General features: G+C 36.6%; 1 protein-coding gene across 2 annotated transcripts in view; it reads left to right on the forward strand.

Moving 5' to 3' along the window:
• The window catches only part of nck1b (NCK adaptor protein 1b), a 64191-nt gene that overhangs the window by 38362 nt on the left and 1210 nt on the right, over positions 1 to 24619 (forward strand). The window contains exons 2-4 of one of the 2 annotated variants that reach the window (XM_073830400.1): positions 1023 to 1074; positions 4136 to 4379; positions 23819 to 24537. In XM_073830400.1, coding sequence (XP_073686501.1) covers positions 4154 to 4379; positions 23819 to 24537 — 945 coding nt within the window. In that variant the 5' untranslated portion in view covers positions 1023 to 1074; positions 4136 to 4153. Of the gene's footprint in view, positions 1 to 1022; positions 1075 to 4135; positions 4380 to 14284; positions 14416 to 23818; positions 24538 to 24619 lie in introns of those variants that run through there. The other variant, XM_073830401.1, reaches the window with a different exon arrangement.

The raw sequence follows: 24619 nt of genomic DNA on the forward strand, positions 1-24619 counted from the left end.
AAGTTCTTGAAAGTCAAAAAAGTAGTGCTCAAAAAAGTAGTTTTTGAAAGTCTTATAATTTTTTACAGTATCTGTACAAACCCTGAATTAATCTTTTTTTTAAAACAATTAATCTTTTTCAAATGCAATCAAATCAAAATTAATTATTGTTTTAGTTTTTATTAATATTTTTAAACAACAGAGGTATATTATTAAAGCATAAAAATGGATTAATCCTTAAAAAAATAAAGCTTAAAATGGAAAATACGTTATTATTTTTACTTTGTATGTAAATGTATAGTTATTACTATTACTTAGCGCATTCTACTGTACAGTAGTAAAATATTAAGATATTAAAATCATATGTTAGATGGTGTTGAGGGAAATATATGAATTAGCAATGTCAATCACTCCCTCAGGAATTGTTCTTGTTCTTAAATTCTTTTACTGAAGTCAGCTTTCAGTTTGTCTAAAATCAGGATCACAGATGGGAAAGCCACGTTCACCCTTTGAATTTATTTATTTTTCTGCCCACACGCGTGTTATCCCGTATGATGGATTCGAAATGAAACGGCACATCCTGCTTTCGCTGTTTGCGCTGTACTTTTGGATCTGCCTTTTCCCATCTTCCTGACTCATGTTTGGACAATAGACAATCGCTGGCCATCATTCTAGAGGAAGTGATCTCTCGCTTTGACTGCACGGACATCATTTGACTATAAACCGTCTTCTGGCAGTCGCTGCGTCGAGGTCTTAAAACAATGGTCAGCTTCATCACTTATTTATTTAGCCAAATGGCACACAATCACTGGCGAGATGCTTGTCTTCGGCGAGTAAACAGTGGCACATTCCCTGCGTACCCTGCTGAGGGAGTGTCCAGCAACACCGTCGCCAGCGCTCACGCCAGACGCTTCGGACGGGAGTTGTGTGTTCATTGATTTCTTTCCAAAGTTATTGCAACCTGTTTCCAGTAGTTTTACTTTCTAGTGTTTGTCTTTCAGAGAACATACCATTGTTGAACTTTGATTTTCTTTCTTTTCCAGGTCTGCCATAGAGCATCTCTACTAAGATATCCGCAGCTTTGATGCAGCACAGGTAAGCATTTATACTGAGCAGTTACTGTGATATTCTGAATCGTCGTTTGAGCATTGTTAGGTGATTCCTAATGTTTTCTGAGAGCTAGGTGCTAGGTGGGGGTGAGCGATAAATTATATCATATTGAAAAAATGTATGTTGATAATGATGGACATTTTCACTCAGTGTGGATTAATCTAACAGCCGATCATACAGCATTATACAGAAATAAATGTGACAGCAGCCAGTCAGTGCATGTGGCTAACAAGTCTGCATGTTTTTCTTGTCTCTGTGTGAAACTCAGACGTGCAGTTTTCATTGTGATTTCAGCGTTTGTGTCTTAATATATGAGGACATGAACACGTTCGGCTTGCTGCAGACAGTGACGGTGACAGGCCTTTACGCTTACTCTTCTTGTTAGGAGCACAGTTAAAATTTCAGGAGCACATTCTAAACAATAATCAAAAACTCTGATCCAAATTTGCCTTCCCATTACGAGGTACTGTTTGACTCCTTAAAGTGATTTACAGGGGAATTTTGTTTTTATATACCTTTTCATATGTTTATTGAGTCTCAGAGGTGGCATGAGTGCAATCAAATTCATGTTGAGATTAATGTTTTAAATATACAATATTGAATACAGAATTTAAGTAACTGAAAAGATCTGCCAGCAGGTGGCGGCAAGACACTGATTTAGTTACTGAATCATCATTCATTTGATTCGTTTGAACAGCTGGTTCATTCAGGAATAAAGCAAGTGACTGTCTTTATAAATGGTGAACAGTGTTGTTTTCGTCAACGATGACGATGACGAAATCATTTCGTTGACGGCACTTTTTTTCATGACGATAACGAGACGATGACGAGCTAAAAATGGCCCGTTGATGACTAAAACATGACGAGACGTGTGTGAGTTTTCGTTGACGAGACGAGAATAGACGAAAATGTTAGTGGGTGGTCCATCAGACGTTTAAAATGCATGACATTTCTGCTTATTGTGCATGCCAATTACAACTTAAAAAGTATCTGACGCTATGGCAAGCCGTTTTAGCATTAAATACTCTTTGCTGTACTAGTATGGCAAGCCGTTTTAGCATTCCATCCTTGTTTGTCTTTTATGTTCTAAAACATTCCTTCATTATTGTAATTATTGGTGAAAATAGTCGATCCGGAAGCTCACATTGTGTTGAACTATAGATCTGCTATTTTCAGAACTTATAAGTGACACTACCCAACAGCAAAATACTTACTGACCTACATTAATTTGTTAAAAGACTACTTTTTTTCCCTTTTTTGGACTAAAACTAGACTAAAACCTTTTTGACTTTTCGTCGACTAAAACTAGACTAAAACCTTTTTGACTTTTCGTCGACTAAAACTAGACTAAAACCTTTTTGACTTTTCGTCGACTAAAATTGGACTAAAACTATCACATATAGAAGTGACTAAAATTTGACTAAAACTAAGAAGCATTTTAGTCCAAAAGACTAAGACTAAGACTAAATCTAAGATGGTTGTCAAAAACAACACTGATGGTAAATTGAATTGAAAAAATATTTATAATGCAATGCCTTTATCACTGCTTAGAATACTGTGATATATGTTGCGTGCCTTATTCTGTGTAAGAAGCCAGATCATTTCACAGGATTCATTTCAAACACTCGACTGACGTTATGAAGTAAGTTTGGAGTAAAAACATGTTATTAAATGTGGTGTTTTCACATGCTTTCAGATGTAGCAGCATTTCCACACGGAGCTACGCAAACAGCCGTCATTATCGCGAACAATTTCTTTCGATTTCATGATCGCTTGATTAAATCGTCTGATATAATGAACGCGATATAGCGTAGCTTTTCATTGAACTGCAGCTCTGTGTACTAAATGCTGCTCCATCTGAAAGCACCTGCTAAAGATTTACTACTGATTACACAACCAGCCTTATTGAAAAAATGTGCATGACATTTGCCTTCGATTAATCGTGCAGCCCTAACCTGAAGTGTGCACACATTAAAAAAAAGCACTTGATTATCTTTTGCATCTGAATGCACTAATACTGAAAAACACTCAAGGTTTAGATATAAACACATTAAAAACAATTTATAGGGCTGTCAAACGATTAATCGTGATATAAAATCGTGATTATTTAAAATCTTTATAAATGTCACTTATGATCAATTTAAAGCGTCCTTGGAATAGATTTTCCCACATAAATTTCAGAACAGGTTCACATTGGTCACCAACAGAAAGCTGCTTGGTCTTGAAGTGAATTGTGTGAGTTTTGCTTCATACATCGCTCATAACTCATAACAAATTTTTTTTTTTTTTTTTTGTTGGCCCAAGTGCATCTTTAGATTTGGAAATTACAGCAGTTTGCACACTTTTACAGTGTATAACCAGTCAAAGTTTGTGGTCGTACAAGCTTTTTAAGTTTGCATACCATTTGCGACAAATGCTTTTTTTTGGGTATTCAATGTATGTATTAATTTAGATTGCTTTGAGTCTACTCTTAAATGAAGCCAATATTTCAACCTTTTTGTTGCTGGATAGGCTTTGTTTAATGTAACTAATGAAAACAAGAGTCCAAAGACCTTTAGAAAGTAGGTCACCTATGTTTTGGCCTGGAGATGCTCATGAGAAGGTGAACAAAGATGTAAATCCCTTCTGACAGCCTGGTTTGCTGTCCTGAGCCCTTTAGGCCAATCATCATGGCTCCGTTCTTGAAAACGCTACCTGGTCGTGTCCTTTAGGCTCAAAGGTCTGCAGAGCCTGATTGTTCTCCAGCTCGCTGTCGTAATACAAAATTGTCATTTTAGATCCATCATGTCAAGCTTAGTCATCCAACTGAACATCCGGAACTCTACGAGTAACATTTCACCTCCAGATTGTTCTCGGGAAATGTCAGTAGTTGTTTACAAAGTTCGTTTGAAGATTTCTGTTGGAGTTCCAAAAAGCAATTTAACCTTGAAACGAAACACTGGAAGAGATGTTCTCTCTTTTTTTTAAATACCAGAGCATTATTGATTTCACTTGTTAAAGAAAGGCAAGTTCCACTATGTAACCACAATTCAATTATCTCTTCCAGTGTTGAAATAAATCCAAGATGACGGAAGAGGTGATTGTCATCGCCAAGTTTGATTACATGGCCCAGCAGGACCAGGAGCTGGACATTAAGAAGAACGAGCGGCTCTGGCTCCTGGACGACTCCAAGTCCTGGTGGCGAGTACGAAACGCTACCAACAAGACAGGCTTCGTGCCATCTAACTATGTCGAACGGAAGAACAGTGCCAGGAAAGCATCAATCGTCAAAAACCTCAAAGACACTTTAGGTAAGGCCACATCTTCTGCTTTACTCAAGAACATCCTTCAGTTTGTATTCGATTAGATCTCTAGATTTATGTCTCATGTTGCTTCAAACCCATATAAGAGTCACTTCAATTAATCAATTTATTAAATTTCACCACAACTTATGTTGATCGTGAAACAAAAAACAAACATAGCCTGTGTGACTTCTGAAGCCATATAGCTTTCTGTAAAAATGTAGTTTTTATACATTTCTGCCTTTGCATATACAAGGAAGGGTTGTAATGCCAATTTTCATTTTTACTGTCGTGTGGTCAACTAAACAGTTTGCAAACACATTTCTGAATCTACTTCTGCTTTAACAAGGTCCAAATATATTTGTTTCTAATTGGGTAATGTGCGGTTTAGTATGTAGAGCATATTCTTGTTGTCATTTCCTGGGGAGTCTTGTTTTTGACCACGATAATACTTGCTGCTTAGATACACAGGAAGATACGGTACTGAACAGTTAGAAGCTTTCGTTTGAGAAACAAACGTTCGACTGCTCGCTATTTCTCAAAATCAGATACCTCCAGTGAGTGATTTTTCAGGTACAGTAAATGTCTCGTAATTTTCTAGAGATGTTTAAGGATTATGTATGCGTTGACTGACATCAAAGAAACGAAGGACTTATTTTTCAGCAAGTTTGCTCTTGAATGTACTTGTTTGCTTTGAATCTAAACATTTTGAGCGGCAACATTGTGTTTGCAGGGCATGCTCCACGTTTGCTTTACTGTCAAATCCACTGAGTTTAGTGAAGATGAGGCGTGTTAATGGCGTGAATCTCAATAAAACTTGTCGCAGTTGACTTCAACTGAAAGAAAGCAATAAGAAATGCTTTTTTGCAATGGTTATTGACCTGATTTAGGGCTTTCTGCAAGAATTCCTGCTTTATTTTTTTCCAACTCCACACGTCTAAAACTCTATATTGGTAGATTATTCAAGTTCTAAAATCTTTACATATGCCTACTTGTTTTTGTTTAATTTTAGTAAGTAATTCTGATTAGTTTCTTACTACTTACAGTAAACATTTTTACATTTTTGAAATGATGGCGCTCGTTTACGTTCATTTGTAATAGAACTAGGGGGGAAAGTTTGCTTAGCATGAAAATAATACAAACATATTGTAATGCTCTAAGTATTTATATATAATATTTTCTTTTTAAAAATGGTGTGAATCAAGTTGCAATGTAACCGAAGTAGCAACAGATCTTATCTTCTGTTTCGTGACGTACATCTGATTTGAACAGATTGATGTTGCCAGAGAGAACTCTTCACTTACACTGGAAGATTAACTTGAAAAATTCAACATATGCATTGATGAACTGGTCATAATACAATCAATAGCATGCATGCATGAAATAGAAAATCTGACTGTTCATTCCATGCTGAATTCTTAGAGGATTTGAGATGTTGGTGAGGGAAGTGTTTGTGACACTGGAATGCGAGGCGTAGTGTCAGGAGATAAGCAAGACAAAGAGAAACGGAGGAGATTGAAAGATTAGCTCTTCATGTTCAGGTCTAGACTAGACCACATGTTCACCACACCTGAAGACCTCCTGGACCCCTCAGCCAGCAACTTCAGTACAATCACCAGACTGGAAATGCTGCTCTGAGCCTCTGGCCCGAGTCAAATCAGAGCTGTCCATAGGAAATCAATACGTCCTAGTGTAATATTATCCCAAGGCTCTTTAGCCTTTCTTTAGTTTTTTTTTAACAGAACATCATAGTTTTCTAACCTCCATTTAATTCAAAAGCTTACAAGCCAAAATATGATTTTAGTGAAATTCTGATGATGGCCAACAAACTAATCTAAATAAAGAACTACATGATATCCGATTTGTGCAAATCTGTTTCGATCTGCATTGATATGTGTTTGGAATCCTATTCAATGCTTTTTTTACATTGTCACGCCTATGGCTGTGCAATTAATCAAAATTCGGTTTGGATTCCGATTTCTGCTTCAAACAATCATGAAAATGCAGTAATCGAGATGAAACGATTATTGTCCTCCATTCCGCCCCCTTACCAGTTATGCGATTTCGCTACTCCATAAAAGCCTAATTTCACATGCAAATCAGCAATAAAACGGGACGTGCTTGATTTATAAATTTTTTTTGATGTTGTGTTTTTAATAGGGCCGGGACTTTAACGCGTTAATTTAGATTAATTAATTACACAAAAATAACGCGTTAAATTTTTTTAACGCATTTTAATCGCACTAAGTTTTGCACCGCGGAACGTTTCTCACTGGATGAGATTCGGCGGACCGATTATACTGGAGCACAAACTAGCGTTCAGACAAGCCAAAGAACTTATACCAAAGAAGCTGCGTCCGTCCTAAATAGTATTGTATGTCCCAAATCGTAGTATGTTTAAAAAGTATTCCAAAGATTCCCGGATGGTCTACTACTTAACGATCAATGCACACTCTTAACTGCTAATATTGCCCGCAACACACTGCGCCGTGAACGAGGATTCGATTAGAACTACAAACACGCATAAAAAGTGTTAAAAAACTACAAACATGGAGGATATACGCGACCAACGGACAGGTAGAGAAAGGGGTTTGAGTGATAAATAATCAGTGTGTAACCTGATAAAAACTATTTTTTTAAATGTTATCCGTGTTATATTCCATGTGCAGCAACATTTATAATGATAGGTTTGGTCATTAACGTTTAAATGCATAATTAAGCAAAGCAGAGTTCTCGGAATGAAAGACTCGTTAAAGAACGTGCCTCTTGCTACCCTATGCTTGCTACACTTAATGGCTATATTGCACTGGTCTGTTGGACTTGGTTGAACAAAAATAAACAATATTTTGTTGCTTAAGCTTATGTATTCAGTCATTATTCAATGGTATACTAAAAATCCATGTAAAAATCTTAATTCTCACTGTTCTCAGGTCAAATATTTACATGCGATTAAAATGCGATTAATTAATTACAAAGCCTCTAATTAATTAGATTAAATTTTTTAATCGAGTCCCGGCCCTAGTTTTTAATAGCGCGTAAGAAAACTTGCACTGTTCTGTGTATGCACTCAGAGATGGAGCCGGACACGGACATGTAAGGTTATCTTTTAGCTCAAGGTGCACGCCTAAACGGTCAAATACACGCAAAAATATTTCAAAATGAGGCGCTTGGTGATTATTCATGTAAACCCTTGTCAGTTATGTCTTAAATGATCATAAACCGTTGAGAACGAAAATACATGTGTAACAGTATATTGGATCCGTGTGGCTATTAAAGCGGCAACAAATAATATTCCTTCTGCCGTCTTTGTGGTTAATATTAACAAAACATAAAAATACAAAGAGAAAAATCACCCACTGCTCTTGAATGAGGGACTTTTGTAGTTTTAATAAGAAACCAGGCATGTTTAACTATTACAGTGAAGGCACAGTTTTATTTTACATTCAAATAATTGCATTCAATTTCTGTAGTATTGTTAGATTACTTTAGCCTTGCATAAAAGTATTCAGTATTTTTTTTAACTGTTTTTTTTTTTTGTATCTTTTTCTGCTGTATTGATATCTTTAAATTAATTACTAATATAAAGTTTTGGACCCATTCATAGTCGTGTTAAATAATCATGATTACAATATTGACCAAAATAATCGTGATTATGATTTTTGCCGAAATCGAGCAGCCCTAGTCACGCCATGCAAATGTTAACACATTAGATGTTTTTGTAGAAAACATGCCGGACGTCTTTTTAAAACCAGCTTGTATTGTTGCGAAAAGACAATATGCAGCTAGTATACGCACCTCTTTTTGAAACCATCGGAGATGAGGTCACGGAATAAAGTCGCACGTTCCAGCTTTTTGTGTTTCTGCCGCTGCCTCACAAGACAAGATATAATCCAGCGCGACAGCAACATGTCATGTCGTAAGACAACATCTGTATTGCTGTTATTGTTGTTTTTAATGTAGACATAACGCAACGGCATTGCCACAGAACCCGTTTCACATTCTTGAAAAGTTTTGCATGCAGACGACAACTTTCTCAAATTATCCCTGTTCACATGGATCCACAAAAATGACTAAAAACGCTGTATTATGGATGCAAGGCCAGTAGTTGGTGATATAACTAGGGCTGGATATCGAGTTGCACCAAGCGAATTGTCTCAGTGTCACGGAGTATTGAAAAATTTCTTGACCTTTGGTACCAAATTTCGATTGTGCCTAAATCAAGTGATAGTTTTTAGCTCTGGTGAGGCATCAAGGAAAAACACTAGTTGAAGCACTGAACACACTGAAGCATCATGGTACATAAGACAGTCTTAGTATTAAAAAAAAAAAGTATTGTTCGGGAACTGATATCGAAGTCAAGGTATCGGAATCGAGAATTTTTAAGCAATACTTATAGGGCTGGCTACGATTATTTTGGTATTTGAGTAATCGGTCAATTATTCTGACGATTAATCGAGTACTCAGATAATCATAATACAACCTAAGCAAACAATAGCCTTTAAAATGACTTAAAATACATTTGTGACCCTGGACCACAAAACCATAAGGTTAAATTTGACAAAACTGAGATGTATACATCATATGAAAGCTCAATAAATAAGCTTTCTTTTGATGTATGGTTTGTTAGGATAGGACAATATTTGGCCGAGATACATCTATTTGAAAATCAGGAATCTGAGGATGCAAAAAAATCTAAATACTGAGAAAATCCCCTTTAAAGTTGTCCAAATTAAGTTCTTAACAATGCATATTACTAATCAAAAATTACATTTTGATATATTTACAGTAGGAATTTTACAAAAAATCTTCATGGAACATGATCTTTACTTAATTTCCTAATGATTTTTGGCATAAAAGAAAAATCTAAAATTTTGACCCATACAATGTATTTTGGCTATTGCTACAAATATACCCCAGCGACTTAAGACTGGTTTTGTGGTCCAAGGTCACATATATAATAGCAATGAGGCAATAATAATTGGTTAAAGTATCAAAACCAAGTACTCATCCGGTTTTAAAACTGTGATAAATACATGATGTATTACGAACAAGAGAACTAATGTACATTTTGCATTATAACAAATGCCTGCAGAGGGCACCAATGGCCTGACGGTGGTTTTTACACTTTACTGTGCGATCTAATCCTTGTTTAATACAGACTAAACAACATTAAATTCAAATGTTTGTCTAATCTTTAATATTTGGCAATTTCTTTATGATGGAAATGCCGCAGCCACTATAATCTCTTGAATATGTGGACTTAAAAATGTCTAAACTCAGAGTGAGGGTTTGAGCTTTTATTTTGAAATTGCAATGAACAGTTAGCGTATTGAGAAAGATAATGATGTATTCTCCTGTGTTGGCGTAGGTTTATAACTCATAAACCTTACAAATCTGATGAAATGATAAACTGTTTGTGTGGAGCAGCATTTACTTTTAACGGAGCCGCTCTGAGATGCATGTAACATGCACACATGTGAATAATTAAAGTGCATATATTAAACCTGCATCGCACATTTATTTAATTTAATCATAGCTTTTGTGAATTCACAATAGTATTATATTACTATTACTTTATTATGATTTTTAAGCGGATTTATTATATCATGCAGCACTAGAAAAAGGGCTAATACAGCATTTCATGAATTCTCGTCTGTGGAATTTGCCACTTTTGGTATTTTGCCAGTTACTTTACATGGACAAAATGCAATCAAGGATTTTTAATAATCAAGTACTCAAATTAAATTGGGGAATTGTGACAGCCCTAGATATATAATTTTGTAAAGAAAAACTATGTGCCTGTGCACCTATGTGACCCTGGACCACAAAACCAGTCATAAGGTTAAATTTGACAAAACTGAGATTTATACATCATATGAAAGCTCAATAAATAAGCTTTCTATTGATGTATGGTTTGTTAGGATAGGACAATATTTGGCCGAGATACATCTATTTGAAATCAGAAATCTGAGGATGCAAAAAAATCAAAATACTGAGAAAATCACCTTTAAAGTTGTCCAAATTAGGTTCTTAACAATGCATATTACAAATCAAAAATTACATTTTGATATGTTTACAGTAGGAATTTTACAAAAAATCTTCATGAAACATGAACTTTACTTAATTTCTTAATGATTTTTGGCATAAAAGAAAAATCAAAAATTTTGACCCATGCAATGTATTTTTGGCTATTGCTACAAATATACCCCAGCGACTTAAGACTGGTTTTGTGGTCCAGGGTCACATATGTATTCTTATAGACTGAACACATAATATGCATGTGCATGATATCACTGTTTTCACAAATTTGCGTTTTTGTAGTTTACACTAAGACAATAATGGTATTGTTTAAAAAAAACTTCCCTTTTGAAACCCGTTTTTAAAAGGCATCCATTTTCAGGCCCCCAAAACACGATAGTTGTGTAAATGAATGGCCAAAATGCATACATTTTCCATTTTTAGTTGAAAATGTGGTAAATGAGTAAACCAGTTTGTGCCCTACGACTAATTAAATGCATGTGTATGTCTATATATTTAACATTGTCTATAATCATCCTTTTAAAGCGACACCCCAGTGACGTTTCCTTGGAACTACAGGCTCCCCGTCTGCGAGACGCGTGTTTGCTCTTTAATCTAATCTTGACATCGGTGTACTCTTAAAGCGTTTCTGTGGTGGTTAGCTGGAGGTGGGGTCTGTGCTGTTGGTACACAGGAACAGGAACGGGTGCTTGCGTTGAGCCTGGAGGTGTACAATGAGAGTTGTGTGCACGCTGACGGCTATCTCTCTATCGCTGTCTTTGCGGCTGTTTTGAAAATGGCTTGCTCACACAGCCTGTCTGTTCTTGAGGGTTTCTCTTATGTATGTTGTTGTGTTTTATGTTTGTGTGCGTGTGTTTGCATATGTATTCACGCTTAAGTGCCCTTCCTGGCCTGCTGTGTGAAGTACACAGATTTTCTGTCATATTGTAGACCCCATGAAGGATTCCTGAAATTAGTGGTTCTGTGACAAATAATCCTAAAATATAACTAACCAGCAAAATTAGTTTCTGATCCGCAAGCGACTCCAAATGAAATTGCAAATATATGTACACTACCAATCAAAAGTTTGGACACACTTGACTTAATATTTTTTATTTTATTTTATTTTATTTTAATTTAATTGTTATTTAATTGGATTGGATTGGATTTGATTTTATTTGATTCAATTTTTAAATACAAATTTTGCCAAGGAATGATTCTCAGAAAAACATTTGTTTTTTTTTTCCATGGGAAAAGAAACTTCAGTTTTTCTTAAATGCAAACCGAGAATCATTCCTTGGCACAATTTTTATTTGAAAATAAAATAAATATATTGTAATATTTAAAAAAAAAAAAAAACACATTAAGTCAAGTGTGTCCAAACTTTTGACTACTAATATATTTCTGTTTGTTTAAGATCTGGCCATTTGTAAAGGTTTAGTTCACTTCCAGAATTAAAATTGCCATCCGAGATGTTCATGTCTGTCTTATTTCAATCAAAAATAAATTGAGGGAAAACGTTTCAGGATTTTTCACCATATAGTGGACTTCAATGGGGGCCAACGGGTTGAAAGTCCAAATTGCAGTTTCAATGCAGCTTTAAAGGGCTCTACATGATCCCAGCTGAGAAATAAGGATCTTAGATGGCAAAACCATCAGCCATTTTCTAAAACAAAACAAATAAATTATGTACTTTTTAACCACAAATGCTCATCTTGCATAGGGCCCTATAATTTCTGTTATGCCGAAAACGCCATTACACTTAAATCAAATATATTGCCGTACCATATACATACATAAATGTAAAGGTATTCACAGCAAACTGTCAAAATTAAAGTTCGGTTAAACTTGAAGACATTGTGCCAGAAATATATTACTATTGTTCTGTCGAATGTATATACAACTACTGCTGCTTCTACTAAAATTATTAAAACTTATTCTTCGAAGGAATAATCACACATTTCTTTACTGTTTTAATTTGAAATAAAACAAAGTTTAATTTTCAGTAATTAACAGATAAATAAAATGAATGTTTTGTGCTTTCATTTGATAACCAGACAAATTGAAATGCACGACACAGAATTTTTTTAAGGGGAAAAAACATTTCAAAGGGCTATTTTAAGAGTACATTTGAATAAATTCTATTGTTTTTATGCCTACAAATAATTAGACATGCTACAACAGAATTTGGTAACAATAAAACATATGGTGGGAAAAAATGCATAAGGCTATAAATGTCATTTTTTTTGTTATACTTTTAATAAATTGATGTGAAAAGTTTCATGGTTTTAATTAATTAAACATGCTTTTTGATAATATTTAATTTAGCCATTAAAAAGGAGTAAAGAAAAATTGAAACAGAACAAAAATTGAATACAGAAAAATTCAAATGAGAAGAAAAAAAAATTGAATTTGGAAAAAAATCAGAATTTAGGAAAAATTTAACGGATTTCATGGGGCCTTACTTGCGCTAGCTCGACTTCATGTGTTATGTAGTCACGTTAGAAAGGTCACACGTGACGTAGCTGGAAGTACCGACCCAGTGATTACAATGTGAACGTGCAAAGAAAGTCAAACAGCCTTTACAAAAAAAAAAAACAAAAAAAACGGAGCACACAAACAAAGAACAAACCACGCATGAAGACTTATTTAAATTTGTATTTTTTTGACCAATCGTTTCACTAGATAACATTTACATTTTACATTTACATTTATTCATTTAGCCGACGCTTTTATCCAAGATAAGATAAGACCATTATTCCTCAGCTGGGAATGTGTAGAGTCCTTTGAAGCTGCATTGAAACTGCAATTTGGACCTTCAACCCATTGATCCCCATTGAAGTCCACTATATGGAGAAAAATCCGGGAATGTTTTCCTAAAAACTTTAATTTCTTTTCGACTGAAGAGGGAAAGACATGAACATCTTGGATGACGCTGCGGTAAGTAAATTCGCAGAAAATATTTATTCTGGAAGTGAGCTAATCCTTAAATGTTATTTTAATGTTTATGCAAACAAAAACTGCATAATGCTGCTGATTTTATTTGTTTATTTTAACATAAAATCTGGTGAAGTTATTTCAGTGTGTGCAAAAAGGTGCTTTAAAAGGTTCTTCACAGCGATGCCATAGAAGAACCATTTTAGCCAAAGGTTCTTTAAAGAACCATCTCTTTTGAACTTTTCTATAATCTGAAAAATTCTTCAGATGTTAAAGATGTTCCATGTTCTTCATGAACCCATTTAAACAAAAAGGTTCTTCTATGGCATCGTGAAGCGATGAGCACTTTTTAAGCACGTTTGAATAAAACCATGATAACATTTATAACCATTATAGTTTTGGTCAGTATAATTGCTATATTAAGTTTTCATACCAATTCATCTCATTGAAAAGGATATTTGCAATCCTGTTACTTTTTCAATATTTGAATGACCAAAATTGCTTATTTTATTTGAATGATTATATGGCATTTCAGCTATTTTAACTAATTTAAGTTTGTGATGTCCCATATTAAATGCTAATAGCCGTTAGTAATAGCATTTTAGTATACTGTAGTAGGAGTATAGTAATCATAATGGTATTTGCATGTTACTTGAACACATTACCACATAAATAACATGTCCAAACATGTTCTAGTTTTAGTGTGAACAGACTGGTTGTTCATGGTTCATCCTGTGCAAACTTGCTGCTATCAATGAATCATTTGAGGCTGAGTTAAAAAAAAGCGAAAAAACTATTTTTTTTTGTTAAAACAGACTCATATTGGCAGTCAGGGTTGCTTGCTGGTCACCATAGACGCCATGAGTGCTATGTGTGTATGGGGGGCAGACTAGTCCTACTAAAGGAGGGATTGATTGTGATTGGTCCACACTGGTCACATGGTCAGGCAGCCCGATTGTTGTGCAGGCAGTGAGCGGTTCACTCGCGGGAGGGTGTTTCACATGGAATAGTTGCACAGCTGCGGAGGGAAGTGCCGAGTCGCTGGGATAGCCCAAAATGGATATGGCTAACCTCTTCAAACACTTCTTCCGTGAGTTTTGCCACTTTTATATCCACCTTATTCTAGAAAGAACGTTTCATCTTGGATTGATTTTGCATTGAGACATTCTTGGTTGTAGGATTAGGGAAGTTTGAAAGGCTTTTCCCTTCTGAGCCGAGGAGGAGTTTGTCAGTAACCCCCACCACACGCACACACACACACACACACACACACACACACACATAAGCGGTTTTTACTCCTTTTTTTCTGTTAATCTGTTATATGGACACACTTTACATTTTTATTTTAATTTGGAAACCAAATATGAGCAAACAAACAAGTTGGCTAGGAAAGTCTCCTTTTTTTCCTCGTTCTCTGTTAGTCGAGCAGCTGGGCGGGCAGTGCTCTGAAAAGCCTGTAATTGCACTTCACACACACACACACACACACACACACACACACACTGCAATCAACACAGTGTAAAGAACTTCCAGTCTTCTTTGTGCACTTAAACTCTCCTGTTACACTCAACCGGAATTTGCTTTCCCAGTTTGAGCCTCCTTTAATCAAGTTTGGTTTTGAAGCCTACTGCTGCTTCTTGTTTTTCTGTAGTTTCTGTAGGGCGTTGAGGGTCTGCCGTCGTGGGGTTTCCTCGTGTCAGTGGGCCGATGTCAGCTCTCCAGTGAAACACTGAAAGCATTGTGTCATCTGCAGCTCTGGAGCTGATTGATGAAGCTCGTATCTCTTCTGGGAGAGCGTCTGCTGGAATATGTTATTAGATTTTAGTCGCTGGATGCTTTATTGACAGGACTGATGTGCGTCTGTCTTTTAGTGTCTCGCTGATATGGATTAAAAGATGCTGAAATGACCGTGGGACGTAATGCGGTCAAGTTTGAAGTGTATTAGTATGTATTTGTGCTTGAGAAACATGGAAAGGACTGTGTCCGTATTTCAAAACCCACATGTTCCTTAATGTATTGGTTATTACTATTAAAAAAAAAGGGGGTTTCAAAATGATTGATTTTGGTTTTATGCCAAAAATCATTAGGATGTTAAGTAAAGATCATGTTCCTTGAAGTTATTTTGTACATTTCCTATCGTAAATATGTCAAAATGTAATTTTTGATTAGTAATATGCATTTCTAAGAACTTCTTTTGAACAACTTTAGGGGCGATTTTTCTCAATGTTTGATTTTTTTTGCCCCCTCAGATTCCAGATTTTCAAAAAGATGCATCTCGACCAAATATTGTCGTATCCTAACAATCTTACATCAATGGAAAGCTTGTTTATTTGGTATTGAGCATATTTATAAATCTCAATTTCAAACAAATCACCTTTATGACTGGTTTTGCGGTCCAGAGTCACATATTAATTCTCTTATGTTCACCAAGGCTGCATTCATTTGATAAATACAGTAATATTGTAATATTGATATATTAGAATTTAAAATAACTGTTTGCATCATTACTGCGGTGTCACGTGATCTTTAAGAAATCAGTGATATATTAATAAAGTTACATTATTATTAACTTGAAAAAGGTATATATTATTATGCAAACCGTGATACATTTTTTTTTTACATTATAAACATAAAAATATCTTCACTGTCACTTTTGAATAATTTAAAGGTTCCTTGCTGGGAGAAAAAAAGTGATAATTTAAGTCCTGGTGACCTCAAAAGTTTGAGCGTTTTTAATATTTAGTCGTACAAATGCTAATTCTACATACTTTCACAATCACCCTTAAAGTTAATCTTTAATTACAGTACAATTTTAGAAATGTTCTTAAATGTAATCTTTAGAAAATTTCACAGCTTAGATGACTAAATTCATGTAGCATTTTAAATATTCAATTTTAGTGTTTCATTTCCAGTTCATTTAGACTAAGTAGTATAGAATTTTAAAAGAAACCATATATATTAGTTATCAGTCATACCATAAGAATAATTAACAGTTTAGCAGCTTTAGCCAAATTATTAACATTGATGCCTAGTTTATACTCTGTAATAAGGGGAAATGTTTTAAATTGAGATTTATACATTATCATTATGCATTGTTAGGATATGAAAATATCTGGCCGAGATACAAATATTTGAAAATCTGGAATCTGACGGTGCAAAAAATTCTAAATATTGAGAAAATTACCTTTAAAGTTGTCCAAATGAAGGTCACTCATAGCAATGCATATTACTAATCAAAAATTAAGTTTTGATATATTTACAGTAGGAAATGTACAAAATATCTTAATGTAACATGATCTTAATATCCTAATGATTTTGACATAAAAGAAACCCATGCAATGTATTTTTGGCTATTGCTGCAAATATACCCGTGCTATTTACGACTGGTTTTGTGGTCCAGGTTCACAGATTATATGCTAATAGTTTTTGTAGTTCTTAATTTTCAGTCGTCCATGCGACTATCGATGGTGCTCGACATGTTAAACCTGTGCCATATTTGAGTATGTCAACACAATATTTCTGCAAAGGAATAACTTTTGTGTTCTACAGAAGAAAGTGATAGGAGTTGAAATGACTGTTTTCATTTTTACGTAAACTCTCCCTTGATTCCTTTACAATAACTCATCATTGAAACGTCCTGAGAGGTGCTCTTGGCTTTCGCCATCCTCTTTCTCCCAGTTTTTCTACTCCATCTGACCCTTTCTCTCTTTTTTCCCGTGGCTCAGCCTCCGCTCGTAGCGGAAGTGCTCTAATTTGAGACAGATTTCTCCTCAGATCTTTGGAGCCTGTGAGGGAGGAAGTGAGGAAACCGGATTGTTGATTCACTGCAGCGTCAGCCCATCCGTCTGTTTTTCTCCACTTCCCACTCCGCCACTTATAAAGCTGATGGAAAACACCACCAGATAATGTCGCTTTGTGAGAGGCACGAACGCGCCAGCTTTCATTCAAACGCCAGCGTCCTCTCACACAAGACGAGTACAGGAAGTGCTGATGGCTTTCTGGAGTGTTCCTGACTAAAACACACAAGCAGGCTGATGGTGTTGCATACGTGGATGGGCTGTGACCCCCGTTTGACTCCCTGAGGAGCTCTCAACGGACCTGCGCTAGCCAAACAAGCACAGATGTGCGATGGAGGCTATTTATACCAGCATGTTGTCAGAGAACCTGCACCAGAAATGAGCATCAGTGCTTATAAGAGCGGCTTGTGCTAAATGTTTCACCTCAAAATCCAAAAAAAAAAATGGAATTACGCTATCTGTCAAAAGTTTTTGAATAGTACGATTTTTAATGTTTTTAAAGAAGTCTCTTCTTCTCACCAAACCTGCTTTTATTTATTTAAAAACAGTACAATTTTGAAATCTTTTTACTATTTAAAATAACTGTTTTTTATTTGAATATATTTTAAAAATTAATATTATTCCTGTGATTTCACAGCTGATTTGATGCTCAAAAAACATTTATTATTAAAATTTTGTTGAAAACAGCCGAGTAGAGATTTTTTTTTCAGGTTTCTTTGATGAATAGAAAGTTCAGAAGAACATTATAACATTATAAATGTTTTTTAATCATCATTTTTGATCAGTTTAAAACATCCTTGCTGAATAATATTATTAATTTATATAATTTTTTTAAAAGTATGGTAATGTATAATGTTACAAAAGCTTTTAGATAAATGCTGATCTTTGGATCTTTCTATTTATCATATATTTCTAAAAAAATATACTAAACTGTTTTAAATTTTGATGAAAAATAATAATAAAAAATGTTTCTTAAGCAGCAGATCAGCACATTAGAATTATTTCTGAAGGAGCATGTGACACTGAAGACTGGAGTAATGATGATGATCATGTAGCTTTGAACACAGCGATAAATTACATTTTAAAATACATTTAAATAGAAAACAGTTATTTTAAATAGTAAAAAAATATTTCACAATTTTACTGTTTTTGGATTAAATAAAGGCAGGTTTGGTGAGCAGAAGAAACTTCTTTAAAACATTAAAAATCTTACTGTTCAAAAACTTTTGACTGATAGTGTATATTTTATATAACTTCTGTAATTTTATTAGTACTGTAATACAGTGTTAAATCATGGAATGTGTATGTAAAAATATTTTATATGATGTTAAATGTAATCTTATGTAATCCTTAGTAAATCTAAAATTAATAGAAAGTATGGCATTTTATATATTAAAAGAGCTGGCAATTGCGCTGATGGCTTGGGCCCGTCTTCGCTGCTTGCAGCTATATTCTTAAAATCAGTTCATTGTTAGAATGAAATATGTAATTTCTTCGGAATCCACTTGAAATTATTGCTGAATCTGGCTTTGCATTATCTATTTTTTAAGCTGCTGTTTAGCATTTGCATTTCATTTAGGGAAGTTAAATGATTTTCATGGTGTGTTCTTGCAGTTTTTAATTCATTTGTGCATTGAGCGAGCATGTGATGTGCACACAGTCTTGAGCAGTTGAAGCCGGCTCTGTGGTTTACAGTCACTGTCATTGGAGGCTTGTGATGTCTCGTCTTTTTTTAGTTGAAAGAATGTCTTGTTTTCCGCTCGCCCTTGAGCCCAGCTTTTTACATTAGAAGTGCAAGTGATTTTTCTTTCCTGTTCTCACAGTTTTGCTCACATCTCCTTCATTCATACACTACATTGTGCAAAACGTTGCTCGTGTGTGACTTTTGTAGGCAACTGTACACCAGCTGTCTTGTGGGCTCGTGGACCATGACAAATATTCTTCAAAGCACCTTTAAGCAACATGTAAACACCATTGTGTGTGAATATGGTCATCAGTCAGTACCATTATATATATTTAAGTACCATCTGGAACAACCATTTTTCCGTGGTACTGCAACAATACTTTTTTCCTTTAAGACTTAGGTTATGTTTGCCTTCCACACTTTCATATATTTATTTTTCTAGCAGAAAATCCACCTTTTCATAGCCGTAGGTTGCTTTTAAATGGAGCACAGCCTTATTCTGGAGAACAATAGGATGAATTCACCATAGGAAACAACTAATCTAAGTGAGCTCGTGTTACACTCAGAGGAAAGACTTTAAAATGGAAGGGAAGTGGATGCAGTCTGTTGGGCGGGTGGAATTGAAGTTTTAGATGAATCAAACTCTGTTGGGTTTTACATTTTTGGAATGGCTGCCAGTTAGTTGGAAATGACAGTTTTGGGTCAAATGTGATCATAAAGCAACATTGGAAAGGATAATAAAAACAGACATTGATATATGCACACTGAGTTATGGCCATGCAAAAGCGTGCGGCTTCCTTCCTGAGCATCCTCCATAGGAATCCAGGAAAATTCCAAATTATTACTCAGGAAGCACAGCATGGCTCAATACAATGTGTTTTGTTCTATCAGCAGCATATCCAAAGACTCATAGAGACCAGAATATCATACTTTGGGTGGGACAAAACCTCACAGCATTATGCTGTCAAGTTTTTTGACGAGCATCATTAACATTTTGTTCAAGAAATGTGATTTTGGACCACAAAACCAGTCATAAGGGTGAAATGATTTATACATCTGATGATACAACTAGCCGTGATACTATTTGAAAATCTGGAATATGAGGGTGCAGAAAAATCTAAATATTGAGAAAATTGCCTTTAAAGTTGTCCAAATGAAGTTCTTGGCAATGCATTTTACTATTCCAAAATTAAGTTTTGATCAATTTACGGTAGGAAATTTACTAAATATTTTCATGGAGAATTATCTTAATGATTTTTGGCATAAAAGGAAAATCAATCATTTTGACGCATACAATGCATTTTTGGCTATTGCTACAAATATACCCGTGCTATTTAATTACAGTTCCAAGTATTAAAAGCATATACTTAAGTGGGATACACCCGCCATGTGTGATCCAACCTGTTTTGCGAAATTGTGTGTTTGTGTTGATGCGGTTGGTTACTGTCTGAGAGTGTTAGTTAAGAGAATTGAAAATAAACTGGCGTAAACTGTCCATGTCAGCTTTCTAGAGACCATGCAGACTGACTAATCCAATGACTGAGTGGGTGGATTACCTTCCCTGTCTCATGAAACACCATCAGTCATATCACGCTCAAGAAAACCACCACCACTGGTCTGAACATCCACACACCCATGATCAGTTGGCTTTTTAAACAAGTGGCAACTTGAAAATTGCCTTCATAATCCTTGCGTATTTTAACCTGCATTTAAATCCAGATTTGAATTTACTTACACTTCTTCATTCACATTTCCTTATTTTAATGAATTAGATCACTCAGATGTGAGCATTTACTCACCCAATTAAGAATTCTTCATACTGACGTATGACGTCAAGTCTCAAAAAGGACTCAAAAGCTCTTTAAAAGTTATAATATTTAGAAGTTATATTCCAGGTGCAATAGGTTTCCGTGATGAGTTTTTGTTGTTACTGGGAAAAAGTAGCAAACTATTTTTTTTTTTATTTGGATCATTTAATGAATACGCTGATCTGTTCAACTTTTCTGAATAATTCTGTCTTGGATCGTACTGATCATGTTCTCATCAACTCATGACCTAATGATATGGTCATGATAGCTTCTAGGAAAGGAGTGATGTGAGACTAGCAGAATTGTCACTATCCCTTTAAGTAAAGTCTTTGAATTTGTAGACGAGTTGAACTTGTGCTGTCAGAAGATTCACACACCCGTGGTTACACGCACCAACATGTCCACGCATGGGGCACTAAATGCTCCAGTTACTATCGCTCGTACACTCCACGTTCTCTTCCTTCTCACATTGACCATGCAAATGTCAATCCCCCTTAATCGGACATAGCTTTGGAGCCAGAGGCAAATATATCTTGGTTTGGGATTTCATACATTTGTAATGCAAATCAGGCAGTAGAGGTATCCGCAAGCACAGAGTAAATTCTTCTGGCCTCAAACTTTGATAAGCATCTCGCTCAAAGCAGAAAGAGCCATTGAAAAAGCTTTGTTCTCACTCTGTTAACCTTTAACCCCTAAGTAAGCTTTAAGTAAATTGGGTGATTTCCTTTTAGATTAGGTAAGAGCGGTTCCAAGGTTTCACCTGCTTCTCGGTTGTCAAGTTTTGTTAAATCACATCTGGTAAGTATTATTCTTGAACAGTGCCAATATAAAGGCTGAGTTTGCCTTCCCCTTAAATAGCTGTTTAGACAGATCCACGTTGAAAACAGGTTAAACTAGCCCAAAGTGGTTTGGTGTGGATTGGTTTATGATGGTTTTAGAAGGGTTGGTTTACTTTGAGCAAACCATCTTAGACCAGCAGACAAACAAACTTGGGCTAGTTTAAGCTATTTTTCAGCAGATATACTATGGTAATACCATCTTTTTGTTACTGCAGTACATTTTTGCAAGGTATGTAAAGAGAAAAGAGTGTTTATCTGTCCTTAGGCCTTTGGATTGGGCCGGTACAAACTTCACTGCCAAGTGGACATTCCTGCGCGGTAACACTATTCGCAAACCTTTGCCAAACCCGCCAACATGGTCAAAAGGCCTCGAGGTCAGATATTCTCCATTAATCCTCCAGACCGGCCCACTTGGCTTGACCTAATGTGGTCAGACAAGCCAGAGACCTCGACAGTATCCATGAACCTAACCCAACACTCCCTCGCTCATTCCTTCCCCATGGAGGAGGACGATGGGTGTGGAGATCATTCCAGTGTCTCTTTGCAGTTAATTGTACTTTTCTCTGAATAACAGAACTAGACCACACAGCTGCGCAAGACAGGTGGCAGAACTTTTCTTAGGATGGACTTGCACCCTTGTATCATGGTGGTAGCATTTTTTGCATGGTCACAAAGTGTAATTTGTTCACATGGGAATTAACTGAATCATCTCCGTGATCAGGGAGGAAAGCAAACATACACAGCTTGTTATATGATCCATGAGTGGTGAGAACATGATTAGTTGGTTGTAATTGGGTGGTTTTGAAACTGGACCAGCGCCCGTGTTTACTAGGAGAGGACACATTGCTCAAGCAGGCGGGAGCTGATAGCTACTGTGTACCCCTGTCAGTGTGAAAACACAAGCCTGACTGCACTGTAACATGTGTTTGGACAAGTTCTCCTTTCACTCATGCCCTACCTGTTGGTGCCTGTATCAAAATACAATGCTCTTTGGTTTCACAGATAATTTCAACAAGAATGGAATGAGTGCAGGGTGCGGGGTGATGAAGTTACCCCCTGAAGAGACTCTCAACACATTTTTCATTTCTCATCACGGCTTTCCATTGACGGATGCCTTTAATTAAATTTAGTTATTTGGAAGTGGACAGTTGTGCATTCTAAGTTATGAAGCTATTGCATAAGTTTTTCTCAGTCAATTTGCATCTCTAGAAAGTGTCAGGGTTTTGCTTCTAAAATAAAAACTGTTCATGAAGGTAAAAAATGCAAAGATCATTGCCTTGTATGTTGACTTTCTAAAGCATTGGTTCTCAACTCTTTTCCTCAAGGTCTTGTCCACCTTCCTGCAGAGTTTAGCTCCAACTTTGATCAAACTCGCCTGTCAGTAATTTCTAGTCATCCTGAAAACCTTATTTAGCTTCTTCAGGGGTGTTTGATTAGGATTGGAGCTAAACTCTGCAGGAAAGTGGGTCTCAAGGGCTAGAGTTGAGAACCCCTGTTCTTAAGCAGTATCTTATGTATTCTTCATGTAGAACAAGAATGGGCAACTTCGGTCCTGGAGGGCCACTGTCCTGCAGTGTTTAGCTTCAGCCCTAATCAAAGACATTTGAACAAGCTAATCAGTGTCTTCAAGATCACTAGAAAGCTAAAGGCAGGTGTGTTTGAGTAGGGTTCGAGCTGTACTCTGCAGGAAAGTGAGCCTCAAGGGCTAGAGTTGAGAACCACTGTTCTTTAACAGTATCTTATGTATTCTTTATGTAGAACAGGGCTGGGAAACTTCGGTACTGGAGGGCCACTATCCTGCAGAATTTAGCTTGAACCCTAATCAAACACACTTTACCAAGTTAATCAGTGACTTCAAGATCAACAGAAAGCTATAGGCAGGTGTGTTTAATTAGGGTTCAAGCTAAACTCTGCAGGACATGGCCATCCAGGACCGAAGTTGCCCATCCCTGATGTAGAAGCCAATCTCAGAATGCAGCAACAAGGTCAGAGGTGCCCAAACTTGGTCCTGGAGGGCCGGTGTCCTTCAGAGTTTAGCTCCAACGCCAATGAGACACACCTGAACCAGCTAATCAAGCTCTTACTAGGCATACTAGAAACTTCACAGCAGGTGTGTTGAGGATAGTTGGATCTAAACTCTGCAGGACACTGGCCCTCCAGGACCAAGTTTAGGCACCCCTGAACAAGGTTATTTTTAACTTTTTTAGCAAATGAGATGGACTTGATGAAACATTGCTGCATCACATTAGTAATGAAGTTGAACTCACACTGACTGCAGTTTTTATCTGCAATCGCACAAGTACAAGTAGTCGGTAGTTGTATATTTGAGAAATCCTTAATGGTTTTTCTTTCTTTATCTATGCAGGAATCGGCAAGGTGAAACGGAAGACAGGTATGCGTGAAACGGCCTCCAACGCGGACTCTGACTTCTATCCGGACAATGGCGAACGTCTGTATGACCTAAACCTTCCTGCGCTTGTCAAATTCAGCTACGCGGCTGAGCGGGAAGATGAGTTGTCGTTGGTTAAGGGCACAAGGGTCATCGTCATGGAAAAGTGCAGCGATGGCTGGTGGCGGGGGAGCTACAACGGCCGATCGGGATGGTTCCCATCCAACTACGTGACAGAGGATGCAGATGGGTCGGCTAGCAACGACTCGGCCGGCTTGTCCGAGAAATTGGCTGCTGTTGTTCATAGTGCGAACGGCAACCGAGTGCTGCACACAGTGCAGGCACTCTACCCGTTCAGCTCGGGCAACGATGAAGAGCTGAACTTTGAGAAGGGGGAGGTTATGGATGTTGTGGAAAAGCCAGAAAACGACCCAGAGTGGTGGAAGTGTCGTAAATCCGACGGGCAGATGGGACTTGTGCCGAAGAACTACGTAACTGTTCTGCAGGAGTCGCACAACTCTGCCAGCATGGCCGGGCCGCCCACACCTGACTGTGACTACATTGAGCCTTCATCCAGTGGACGCTTTGCTGGCAAGCAGTGGTACTACGGGAAGGTGACGCGTCATCAGGCAGAGGTGGCTCTCAACCAGAGGGGCATAGAGGGAGACTTTCTTATCCGGGACAGTGAGTCCTCAGTAAGTAGACAGAAATTCCTTCTTAAATTCTGATATGCTGAGATTCTTGCTTTCAACAATTGACCATTTTTTCCTTTTCTTT

The sequence above is a fragment of the Garra rufa genome, chromosome 24 (assembly GCF_049309525.1).
Source record: "Garra rufa chromosome 24, GarRuf1.0, whole genome shotgun sequence".
Taxonomy (NCBI): domain Eukaryota; kingdom Metazoa; phylum Chordata; class Actinopteri; order Cypriniformes; family Cyprinidae; genus Garra; species Garra rufa.